Source organism: Phalacrocorax carbo, chromosome 2, assembly GCF_963921805.1.
Source record: "Phalacrocorax carbo chromosome 2, bPhaCar2.1, whole genome shotgun sequence".
NCBI classification, from domain to species: Eukaryota; Metazoa; Chordata; class Aves; order Suliformes; family Phalacrocoracidae; genus Phalacrocorax; species Phalacrocorax carbo.
This window is the reverse complement of record NC_087514.1, coordinates 140,631,276-140,643,738: the sequence shown is the minus strand read 5'-3', so window position 1 is coordinate 140,643,738 and position 12,463 is coordinate 140,631,276. Positions and strand designations below refer to the sequence as shown.

Sequence of the window (12,463 nt, the reverse complement as noted above, 5' to 3'; positions counted from 1 at the left end):
TGTCATATTAATACTACCCTAAAGTCAAAATCATCCTACTTTGGATTATACCAAAGCAGCCTGTTCTGGGGGAAGACAGTATTTGGCTCCAGTACCTTGTCAGAAGGTCATGTTGAATGGTTTTCAGGTGCACGAGAGAATTCTCATCTTCTACAAATTCAAACAATTCTACTGTGCTCTTCTGATGGGGATGGTTCACAACAAAGAGGTACACGGTGTCATCTTAAAAACAGAAATGGAAACAGCTGAATTCTCTGCAACAGTTTGCACGGCTGAGCACCCACAGCTCTGAAGTAGCCTCCAGTACAGAGCCCATGTTGGGTCTGGTGCACTTCTCTCACAGCTCTTCAGAGGCAGGACAAGTACCAAAGTAATGCAGGACGCCGCTGCAGCTGGATCCAGAGCTCCAGCTACTCTTCTCCCAGGCTCACTCTACAGGGAACGGCTGTGTAAACTACATTTTTGATATTTCTACCAAGGAAGAAAGAAATCATGGCTTCATCCTTGTGGCCAAGCCACTGGGTTTTGCAATCTGATGCAGTATGGTGACTGGTTGTGTGAAAAGCCACAGTCAGCTGGGAAGGAGGGCTTGTGACCCAGCCAGTTTGGGCTCTTTGGTTTATTTACTGCATCCTCCGAGAAAGCTGAAGGAGCATCCTTCTCCTGTGCTCTGTGTAAGGCTGCAGTCCTTCTGCCCAGCTCTTCTGGTGAGACCCTGAATTAGCCCCCACTGATCTCTCCAACTCCTTCCCTTAAAGGGTGAGTGTATATGGATGCAGGTCAAGCTGCAGCACTGTTTCTCTTCCTCTTAACATTTGCAGACTTCTAATTGTCCTGCTAAAGTCCCCAGTGAAAGGACAGTGAAAAAGAGAGGAAGAAGAGCATGAAGGGTATTTTATTAGTAGTCAGAGCCTGCCATAGGAGAACATGTCTTGGAGAGGAGAACGTGGCTTGGCCACAGAGTACCAGAGATTTTGGTCATTTACAGAGCTTTGATAATTTACTGTTTGGCCACAGAATCTCCATTCAGGTCACTACTAGTCGGTGAAGCACGTGCCTCCTCAAAACCCTTGACCCCAGGGTGAGACAGATATAAATCGGTAAAATAAACTTTGTGTCTTTTCAACTCCTCAAAATTCTCCCATGTTTTCTCTCCTTTCAATATATAGGGCAACTCTCTATCTCAGACAGCTTAAGGTTGTGTGCAAAGGTGTTTGCTTTAGCAGCTGGCATTTAGAAAAGAGCCCAACAAAGATAAAAAGCCTGAAAAACTTTTTTTCTCCCAGCAAGCGCAGGCAATTGGGGGTGCAATGCAAGGCTGCAAAGGGATTTCTGTTTGTGCTCTTTAGGCTGAGATTTGCCACCACCTCGAGTTAAAGATCTCTTTACCTCTGTCTATGTAGGTGCTGATTCCATGAGGGTTAAACGATGCCAGATCAAACCCTCGGTTGATTCTTAGTTCCACTGCTCTGGGATTGTCTTCATTCAAATCCATCAAAAATATTTCACCTGGCTTGTCTGGTGCAAGGCTCTTTATTCCTGGATATTTCAAACCCTGTAAAATCAAAGCATAAGAAAATCATTCTGGATAAAAGGTAAAGGGAAGCACCACAGGTCTGAATACTCTGGACCCTTGTTCGGGCTTGCAAGCAGACATCAGGATATCCCTCTGCTTCCAGCCATGCCACGGTAGAGGTAGAGGGACCAGCTCTTCTCTTCCTGTCAAGCCCGTAATCGCAGTGCAGCGGGGGCAAGCTGCGTGGAGGGCATGAGGAGCCATGCCCAAGGCAGCACCTACCACCTGGGTGGTGGCACCACTGCCACCCACTGCAGCCACCACCCAGGTGGGTGCTCCCCATAGGTCAAACCACTCAGTGAACAGACATGCTGTGGGGACAAACTGGAAGTATGGCACCACCCAATGCATCCAACATGGTAAAGCCACAGGGAGCAGCAGCAGTGTGACCAGCTGAAATTTCTGACATGAATTTTGCGACTCCTGGATGTCCCTGGAGTATGTAGGTGAAAACATCGGCATTTGTTTTAGAAAATAATCGCTAGCCATCCTGACTGCAAAGAAAAGCTTGAAAACCTATGTCCTAAAGGCTACAAAAAAATCAGAAACAATAAATCAACACACAAAATCTGACTTTTTTTTTTAAAGGTAGTGCGTTAACACACATTCTTAACAGGGGAGAGCTTTGACATTTCAACATTTCAAGGAAGCAGCATAAAAGAAAGTCAAGGTTGCATGGGCAGATAAGCCAGCGCAATAGGATACATGTGTCAGAGCCACCACCACCACTTTGGTGTCAAGAAGTGCACTTGATCAAGCTCCAGAAGGAAACACCGGTAAGCCAGCACAGGTCTGTGCCATTCCTATGGAGCCAGCCAGCCTTGTAGAAAAAAGAGTCAGTCCTGAACTTTTCCCCTGTGGCTTCTCCAGATAAGGAAGCAGGTAAGCCCCTGCATGGGGAGGGGGTGTGCGCACGTACGGAGCTGATAAAAGCCAGTCCATTGGGAAGTATGTCAATGTCTTCTGAACCAGTTTCTGCAAGACAGAGATAAACACGATTATTCAGATGACCTTAAATATTTCCCATCAAAAAAACTCCTTTTTAGTTCAGTTCCAGCTCTCATGAATGTCCCTCTCTGATATGACTGCACAAACGATGAAGTTCAGTGGAAAAGTTTGCATCACATTAAAAGTGGTATCAGAAGGCAGCAGCACGCCAGGCTAGGAAATAGTACCGGGGTTCACCTCTTTCTGGGGGCTTAGGGGTGCCCCCACAGTTGCGGGACAGTCTCCTGCCCAGCTCCAGGTGCCCCGGGGAAGCATGGTATGAATCACCACCTTTTTGACAATAGTGTTCTGCACCAAGCAATTAACGCAGATGGTGAGATTTTTCAGGGCAGGACCGTGCCCCAGATTGGATAAGGCAGCTCTGGGAATTGTGCACACTAGTTCTCCTGGCTGAGCTGGGACACTTCACTAAGGTGCATTGCCAAATATTGAGTTAAAGCTCTCAAGTGACAGAGAACCTACTATATCTTTAACAGCTATAGCTTTAAGAGTTAGACCACACTTTAAACTATAGGTAATCATTTCCAATATTGCCAGTTCCTGTAATTCCTGTAATATTTTTCCCTGCTAGGAAGAAGAAAAAAGAAAAGAAGAGAAAAGAAGATAAAAGAAAAGAAAAGAAAAGAAAAAAAGAGAAAAGAAAAGAAAAAAAGAGAAAAGAAAAGAAAAAAAGAGAAAAGAAAAGAAAAGAAAAGAAAAGAAAAGAAAAGAAAAGAAAAGAAAAGAAAAGAAAAGAAAAGAAAAGAAAAGAAAAGAAAAGAAAAGAAAAGAAAAGAAAAGAAAAGAAAAGAAAAGAAAAGAAAAGAAAAGAAAAGAAAAGAAAAGAAAAGAAAAGAAAAGAAAAGAAAAGAAAAGAAAAGAAAAGAAAAGAAAAGAAGAGAAAAGAAAAGAAAAGAAGAGAAAAGAAGAGAAAAGAAGAGAAAAGAAGAGAAAAGAAGAGAAAAGAAGAGAAAAGAAGAGAAAAGAAGAGAAAAGAAAAGAAAAGAAAAGAAAAAAAGAGAAAAGAAAAGAAAAGAAAAGAAAAGAAAAGAAAAGAAAAGAAAAGAAAAGAAAAGAAAAGAAAAGAAAAGAAAAGAAAAGAAAAGAAAAGAAAAGAAAAGAAAAGAAAAGAAAAGAAAAGAAAAGAAAAGAAAAGAAAAGAAAAGAAAAGAAAAGAAAAGAAAAGAAAAGAAGAGAAAAGAAGAGAAAAGAAGAGAAAAGAAGAGAAAAGAAGAGAGAAGAAGAGAAGAGAAGAGAAGAGAAGAGAAAAGAAAAGAAAAGAAAAGAAAAGAAAAGAAAAGAAAAGAAAAGAAAAGAAAAGAAAAGAAAAGAAAAGAAAAGAAAAGAAAAGAAAAGAAAAGAAAAGAAAAGAAAAGAAAAGAAAAGAAAAGAAGAGAAAAGAAGAGAAAAGAAAAGAAAAGAAGAGAAAAGAAGAGAAAAGAAGAGAAAAGAAAAGAAAAGAAAAGAAAAGAAAAGAAAAGAAAAGAAAAGAAAAGAAAAGAAAAGAAAAGAAAAGAAAAGAAAAGAAAAGAAAAGAAAAGAAAAGAAAAGAAAAGAAAAGAAAAGAAAAGAAAAGAAAAGAAAAGAAAAAAAGAAAAGATCCCTTTAGTAAGAAGACTAGAGCAGTTTTAGGCTTTGATCAAGCACGCTCCATAGAGCCTTTAGTCTGATGCTGAAGCACGTTTGCCATCCCACATTTTTCACGACTCCCCTGAGAAGCACCCCCTCTCTTCTCCAGATCACCCGCGGACACAGCATACCCCACAAGCCAATTTCCAGACAATGGCTGGATGAAGCCCACCCAGGAGCATTTGCTTAAAGGAATAAATTGTTCTGCAGGTTTTCTTTAACACAGCCACCGACACAAAGGTTTTTCCACCCAACTTGTCCCATCTTTCTACACCTCCTCCTGCTTGGCCATAGACCACCCGTGTGACCCTACATGGGTCACACCATCCCTGGCACCTCCACATCTCCTCCCAAGGAAGTGCCTACAGATTCAAGCTGGATTTATTGTTTGCTTTTATGTACCTGCTATTTATCCCAGCACTAATTCGGCTGGGCTATAATTTATCCTGAGGCTGCCAAACAGCCCTGTGGGGAGGAACCAGCTGTCCAAATTCACCTATCCAGGCAAGTTCCTCCCTAGCTCAGCCCCAGAGGGACAGGGGCAGGGCCAGCTCCTCCTCAGCCTCAGAATGCCCCTTCTGCACCCCATTACACTAAGGAGTGAATCAGCCCTGCCTTCCTAAGAGCCAAAGGTTTGAAGATGCATTTTGGGGGGAGCCAGCCCATTACCCCACCTCCTGGGTTTTGTTTCTGAATTTTGACTGGGCTCAGGCAGGAGGCAGATATCTGCACTAATGTGCCCAGAGACATTTAGAGCCTGAGTTTCCAACTAAAATGTTGATTTTTTTTTTCCCCCAGCTTGGCTTATGCCCTGGTTTAAGCAACAAGCTCATTTTCTTTGCCCCAGCTCTTGGCCTCTCCAAGTCTGGGTTCATTTATAAGACGGGGTTAGTAGCAAGTCTCCACTTCCTGGGATTGCTGCAAAGAGAACAACATAAGTGCAGAGAGGCTCAATTACCATGGTGACGTGAGCTGGATAGACAGCTTTTACTGGCAGAGCACACTGGTGAGCAAATAAACAGAGTGATAATCATTTATCGCTACTGAATTAGTGAGGCTGCCAAGCAGAAAGATGAGCAGGCTAATTGCGAGCAGATACCTAAAAAGTACAAGTTTCTGGTGGAAGGAGTGTTGCGATGGCCGGGCACCCAACTACTTCCAAAGTAACTGCCCAGCAAAGCACATTTTGGCCACTTCTCAGCCAGGTCCTGGTATGTGTGGGAGAGAGTGAGCATCGGAAGAGCAGGGAAATGCTGATTCAGCACGATCCTGCTGAGCTGGCACCGCTGCAGCAGCGAGGAGGGGATGGAGACGCACAGCCGGAGGCAGGGAAGCTCCCGGGCTCTCCTGTGGGCCCCGTTTTGGGAGGGCTCTGGGCTGCTGCTGCAGGCGCTATATGGGACAGGAGAGTTAGGAGCTGATTTAGTAGGTATCAATTAACTGCACTATATTGCTTAATAGTATCACCAAGCCCAACTTGACCATTGGGATTATCTGAATAAGTAATGTTTTGGAAAAAAATTAAAGGTACTGAGAAAAATTACTGTCTACCCTAAAAACGTTACATTTTTTGTTCTTTATATTATCTTAGTCTGATGTATTCTGCAGATGCATCCGACAAAAAAAACCCAAACACCTGGATTTCATGTCCAAAAGCAAGTGAGTATTTTGCTTGTATCCCATCAATTGTCCCATGATGCAAGTATTTCTAGCAATTTCTATAGTAGCTTCTTGAACTTCAGGAATTAGTTCAGGACATATGGTGAGTTTATTATAAACCAGTAACATGAGTAGACACTCACATAATTCAGTAGATACTGTTTACTCTACAAATATAGCCTTTCCTACATATCTGTGAATGAGGTTTAGGACAAGCTGCAGTTTTTTATTGGTTTGTTCAATGTTTGCATCTGTGCTTACGTTGCGCAATATTTGAAGAGCAGAATAGATCAAAGTCTTAAAAAAAAGAGTGAGACATAGAAAGCATGAACTGTGCAGAAAGAAAACACTCCACTAGAGAATGTTTCCATTTACTCTGGGTTTGCTTCCTTGGCTACGGATGCATCACTTTTAACGTCTTTACAACAGACTGTACCAGACACCTGTTCTTCTATGTACAGAATGGATAGTTTGAGATTATTTGTTTCAGAGCTGATCTGGCTCATTACCTATATCCCACTTAAGAGGTCAGAAGGACTGTTTTAAAGATTAAAATAAAGACAGCTTGTTTATTCAACTTTGTCATAGCATTTTAAAGGCAAGAGGACCAAGATGTGTGTGTAGAAAGATATCCTTAGACAAAGTCACCCACAAGCGCAACCTTACAGATCTGAGTACAGCAAAACCCCTGGCCTAAATAGTGCTACCTGGGAAGCATCTAGATGTCAGGGCTCCTTGGTATCCCTGAGTAATATGACCCTCCCGGTCATATTAAATTAATTTTGGAAGACATTTGCATTAACATACCAACTTTTAAGTTTGCACATATCCTTGGTTGTTTCTCTTTCTGCCGGATCGGACCTGCTGAATTACTTTTTGGCATTTTAGCTTTTCTAAAGAGCAGCAAACGACAGAGCAAAGGCAAGGCAAGGTGCAGAGCTCCGTGTGAAGGGAGAGCATTACAGGAGCAGAGCGAGAAGCAGAGAAAACCTCTGTAAATTGATCTGCTGCCACCTCTGAGCAGAGCCACTTTCTCAGAATTCTTCTAATCTCCATGTAAATGTCAGGCACCAAAATTGAGACATAGTTCGGAAATTAAACATAACTGTATTTGCGATTTTCAGCTTTCCTTCTTCCCTCAACAGTGCAATCATCTTCCAAAAAGTCTTGTAAAGATTGCAATACTGATATGCTTAAAAGCATTACTCAGAAATTATTTTTATATGAATCACCACGAAGCAAGCATTATTCAGAGTCTTGTATGAGCAAATTACAGCTCAATCTAGAAGACCTGGAAAGTTTTTTCAAATGCAATTTCTTCTGCACGTAACCTCAGGCAAAGGAACTCTGCACACACTCATTCATGGCAGTAATTTGACTTTACAAAGGTGTTTGATTCCTGACACAAGGAAGAGGAAGATTTATGAAAGCAACACAGTGACTCAGCAAGCTCAAAGGCAAGGCTCTTAAAGCTCATACAATGACTTTTTACACAAGCACAATTCCAGGCAAATTTCAACAGAATTCAAGACATTTCCAAAAATACTAAGAAGGAGAAACCCCCCGGCCACTAAACCTGTATTAAGTTTAAAAATTATAATTTGGGGGAAATGGAGACACAAAAAAGTGATCAATTTTAAAGCTATACATGTGTTACTCTGGTTATCCTAAAGGGAGAGAAACGAGGCAGAAACATTGCCATGTACTAAGCACATGACCCAAAGTACAAAGTCAACATTTCAGTCACTCTGTTCAACCTCTTCACGAACCAGACTAGGATGACAAATATGACCCCTTGCTCTTTGAAACCACACAGCTGAATTGTGCAACCGCACCGAGCTCCTGCCTGCTGTTTGCATGGTGCGGTACCAGCCCGCTCCTAAATCTCTGCAAAATGAGGCGGGCGATCCTGGCTGGCATTTAGCAGCTGCTCCTTCGCTACATGCCTGTGGCCTGCTCGCAGAGCTTCCACCCTTGCAGCATGTCCTGTCTTCCAGACACCATCAACTGACAGCCGCCTGTAGGCACCTGCCTGAAGAGCCAGCACACCCTCTTCTAAAAGCCAAATAATCTCCTAAGTGTCTGAGCAAAGGAGAAGCGTTTGCAAGGTACTCATTTTCAAGAACAGGAACAGAAACATTAAATACCGAAGGCAAGTAAGTATTATACCAAACTAGCTAGTTTTTCAGCATAATTTTCTTCCTGTGGCTTCTCCCTACCTCAAAGTCCAAGTAACAAATGAAAATCAAATTAGCACTTTCTTTTCAGGATCAGGCTTGGAAGCTGGCTGTAAGAAGCAGTTTCAAAATAAGGTTGGACAAAAGCAGTGCACTCAGTTATTTTGAGCACGTACCGATCCTTTTAATGAGCCGGCAGTTCGGGAGGGTTACTGGGGCTATTTCCCGTGAAGCATTTAGTCTGTTCCTGCAAGAGGAAAGAGGAGGGTTAACAGCACACAGCCAGTTTTAAAACAGGTGACATTCCTAGCATAGCTTTATCTTATTTTTATTGTCTGCCATATCAGAGCAACAAATCAGCCATAAAGTACTGAATAAGCAAAACCCAGAACTGACAACAGCACTCCAAATCACTGTGATGGTTACACATGTCCAGGATTAAGTGATTCTCCTACACTGAGTATCTTCAGGAACCTGACTTTGTTCATGAGCTTCAGGAACAAGCTTTCGTGACCCACCACAGCTCAAATGATAAATTAACATAGCCACACTTTCTTCAGGGCTCAGCCACCTAAATACAGTAGCACCCTGCAGTTCAGACCCACATTTCAGATGAGGAGAGGGCGACCTTCTACCCCAACCCACTGGCTATTTTTGGTGACCAGGCCACCAGCTGTTGCACTTTCTTCATTTCCTAGTCCACATTCAGAAGTAGCAATGGTATCACTGCAAGGCAGGACTACCCATTCCTAGCAACAGGTAGGACTTGGTAGTATGATTTTCAGCAATTACCCTGACCCTTCCTTTTCCCTCCTGGTACCCACCTGGAGCATTATCCTTCAGCAGTGCTTATTTCATTCCCAAATACCCACAAAATTCGACCTCTGGCTCATGCTTTACTGGACAAGCAGGTACAGACAGGCGGCTACACATTAGTTCCTATTTCTCCATCTCCTCCATTCCAAGTTGTCTACAATTCTACATGAAAGACACCTCACTACCAGGGCTGTTGTGTTTGACCATGGTGGCCCGCAGTGCCATAAGCAAATATGTCGTGTTTCTGTGTAAAAATGTCAAGGTAGTGAGTGTACTAGAATATTTCTTTTTCTTTTTTTTTTTTCCCAAAGAAAGCTTTTAAACTAATGTAGTTACTCCTTTGCATGCCTATTATACACCATGTTGAGGCTGTACTTGCTCCAACCACAGGAAATTCTCAATGCAAAGATCCCATAGCAAAACCTAGCTGTGTTTATGTTATAGTTTTAGACATAAACTAAACAGCAGTATCAGTCTGTGATATGAAAAATATGCGTACAGCTGAGCTCTGTATGGTATGTCAGTCCTCCATTTTTTTAATCACTTAATTATGAATTCTAAATTGCTTCAGTGCTGTATCATTGACACAGGTTGATAACACGAGGCCAGAAAAAAAAGGCGAAGGGCAAAAAGGGCAGAGGACAGCAAGGGAAAGGAGCCAAGTTAAACTCTCCCAAGCCCTCTCCTGCAGCTGAGGAGCCCCAACAGAAAATTACAGCGGCTCCCAGCCCACAAGCAGCACAGGGGGGATATCAGTTCCCCCGTCCCACCCCAGCATCCCAGCACAGCTGAACCCACTGGCCCACTGAGGCTGGCTTGGGGTGACCATGCCCAAAGTTTGCACTGCTGCCTTCTTGGGGCTTCTCCCTTTCCTATTTGCATCAGCTTTTCCTGGGCAGACTGCAGGCCACCCAGCGCCACAGCAGCAACTCAGCCAGCAGCTAACGAGGGATGATAATATCCCGACAGCATTCCCAGGGAAACACTTCATGGGCTGAAATGAGAGTAATTCAAAAGGACACTGGTCACAAGCCTGCAGCATATATAGAAGCTTTTCCAAAACGAGTCCGTTTGTCTAGCTCAGACAGCCTTAACCACTAAGCCAGATGCCCTAGATAACTAACTGGCCGTACAAAAACACCCATGGACCTGCAAACTGTGGAGGATGCAACTTCAAAAAAACGCGGGAATTTTGCTACTTGGTACAACCCCAGTGCACAGCCTTTCCCACGCCGTTCCTCTTCCCAGTGTCAGTCCTCCACCCCTATCCCACTTCATGGGACACAGACCACAGGTATTCCCTTTCCTTCAGCATCAACCTGTTGCATAATCAAAGGCCTCTCTCTTTCCGTTTTCCTCTTCTCTAGACTAACCAGTCCCGGATCTTTGGGGTTTTATTTCCCAACAGGACCTCTTATTTTTGTTTTTGCTCCCAATTCTTTTCAAACTGTCAGCATCTTTCTGGAAGCATGCTGCTGTTTTGAACACAGTATGGAAGCTGAGGACCACATCAGCACAGAGTGTTATGAAATGATAACATTGTGTATGTATATATAAATATATATATGAACAATAACATCATATGCATATTGTTCTGAGGAAAAGAGTAACACACTATAATTCACACTTAAGTGATACAAATTAGCTCAGACCTTTATTCAGAGAAGAATTAGCGATTCAAAGTGTCAGTAGGGGAATCGGTGTAATTTGAGTTGGTAACACAAAAGAACTTCACCTTTTGCGGCTGCCCGAGCCCTACTCCAGTCCATTTGGTAGCTATCAACAGTATAATAGATGCATAAACAAACCTGATTTAAGAAGAATTAAATTTGTAATAGTTCTTCAAGCCTTGCCTTTTAAGCATTTCAGGGATTCTTGTGCCATACTATCTAGACACAACATACCAAACTCAGAAGGAACAGCAAAAAGTCTTTCCTGGCTTCCTGCCTTCTAGATAACAGCGAGGCCTGGCAAGAGTTAACATTACCCACAGTTTCTCTTCTCAAGGCTGTATAGAATGATCTTAGAGTACTTTGTTATCTGAAGTTGTGTGTTTCCAAACTCCACATCTTTCTTAAGACCACTGCTATGCTGCAGCTTGCTGAAAACACAGCATGCAGGAAAAACCTACAGAGAGCTACAGGGACTGGGCGATCCTGTGTCTGTCAGACGATTCTGCTTTACCAGCTTCCCAATATGGCATTTAAATTTGATTGGGGGGGGGGGAGGAGGGGGTATGCAGGGTCCCCTGCTCCTCACAGTGCTTTGCAATAGCTCGCCCCGCTTAAGCCCTGAAGCGTTTTCCAGCTCTGTCATCCCAGCTTGTGCAAGTCCAGGGCAGGAGGGTCCTGTTACCACCGTGGTTATGTGGTGGATTTAGTGCCAGATGCAAACACACCTACGCAAGGTACCTGGGTCGGGGAGTATAGCCCTCCTCCTGTAATTAGTTACAATTACTAACCACCCAAAGATCAATTAGCTGGATGTCGTTGCTTTGAAGTCAGGCATTTGGAGTCCTTGTGGATGTGAGCAAAATTATAATGACGTAGCTGCCTTGCAACACAGTAATTCAACTTCACTTTTCTGGCCTGAAACAAGGAGTTATGTGTTTAGCAGCCTTCAGGTCAGTAGCTGCTGTAACACCAGTGTTCACATTCACACCTCATGATACGAGGTGTGGTATGGAGCATGGTACGGCTGGGCATTTTAGCTGTCAGCAAGGGAGGTCCCAACTTATGATCATCGAAGTCCGTGCTCCTTCAGAGGAAACCTCATGTACCCAGGGGCTGTTGTTATCCTGAGGTCAGCTTTGGTAGACAATACAAGTTTCTGGCAACCTGATTTCCACTTACTGGCCAAGGGGCTGGAGATGGGGTAAATTCGCAGGTATGGGTTTTGGCACATCCCTGTTAACTGCAGCCTCTGCAAAAACAGAGGCACCAGCCGCCCTGCCCCCAGGGCACCCTCTCCCTTTGGCTCCCCGGCCCCAGCATCTGCCTGGGGAGGATTTCTCATCCGCCTTACTGCAAAGGGCATTTCGGCTGGGCAAACGCTCCTGAAGTCAGCCTATGTCCGTCGGAGGATACGAAGGGCACCGCTGAGCAAGCCAGTGCCTAGTGGTCCTCTGGGGAAAACCGGTTCCCTTGATAATGATGATGATAGCGACGATGATGATGATTAACCCTTCCCGTCCGGCTGCAACCGTGCTTGTGCAAGGGCAGCTATTCGCTGAAGTTACGCCCCAGACAAGGAGCCGAGGTGCCTCCGTGCTGGGAGCCGGGAGGGGTGCACCCGCCGCCCCCACCCGCGGGGCGCCCCGGCCCCAGCCCGCACCGCCGGCACCGCGACCCCCAGCTCCGCGGCCCCGCAGCCCATCCCGCCCGAGTTCCCCCGGTACCCGCCGGCTGCCCGCACCCCCGTTACCGCCCCCCCGGACCCCCGCCCCGCGCCCGGCGCTCGGGGGGGGGGGCGGCTCACCGAAAGGCCAGCAGCCGCTCCGCCACCAAGGCTGCCGCTATCCCGACGAGAGCCACCGCCAGCAGCTTCCCCATGGCCTCTCGCCACGCTCCCCGCGTCCCGCTCCCGCCGCGTCCCACTCCCGGCCCCGCCGCGTCCCGCC

General features: G+C 44.7%; 1 protein-coding gene across 2 annotated transcripts in view; it reads right to left on the bottom strand.

Moving 5' to 3' along the window:
* Positions 1-12,463, bottom strand: part of LOC104046462 (serum paraoxonase/arylesterase 2) — a 24,161-nt gene extending 11,698 nt beyond the window's left edge. Inside the window, exons 1-5 of one of the 2 annotated variants that reach the window (XM_064444601.1) lie at positions 12,322-12,463; positions 8,205-8,275; positions 2,496-2,551; positions 1,390-1,555; positions 96-222 (exon numbers count right to left, since the gene is read on the bottom strand). In XM_064444601.1, coding sequence (XP_064300671.1) covers positions 96-222; positions 1,390-1,555; positions 2,496-2,551; positions 8,205-8,275; positions 12,322-12,395 — 494 coding nt within the window. In that variant the 5' untranslated portion in view covers positions 12,396-12,463. The remainder of the gene's footprint in view (positions 1-95; positions 223-1,389; positions 1,556-2,495; positions 2,552-8,204; positions 8,276-12,321) is intronic. The other variant, XM_064444600.1, reaches the window with a different exon arrangement.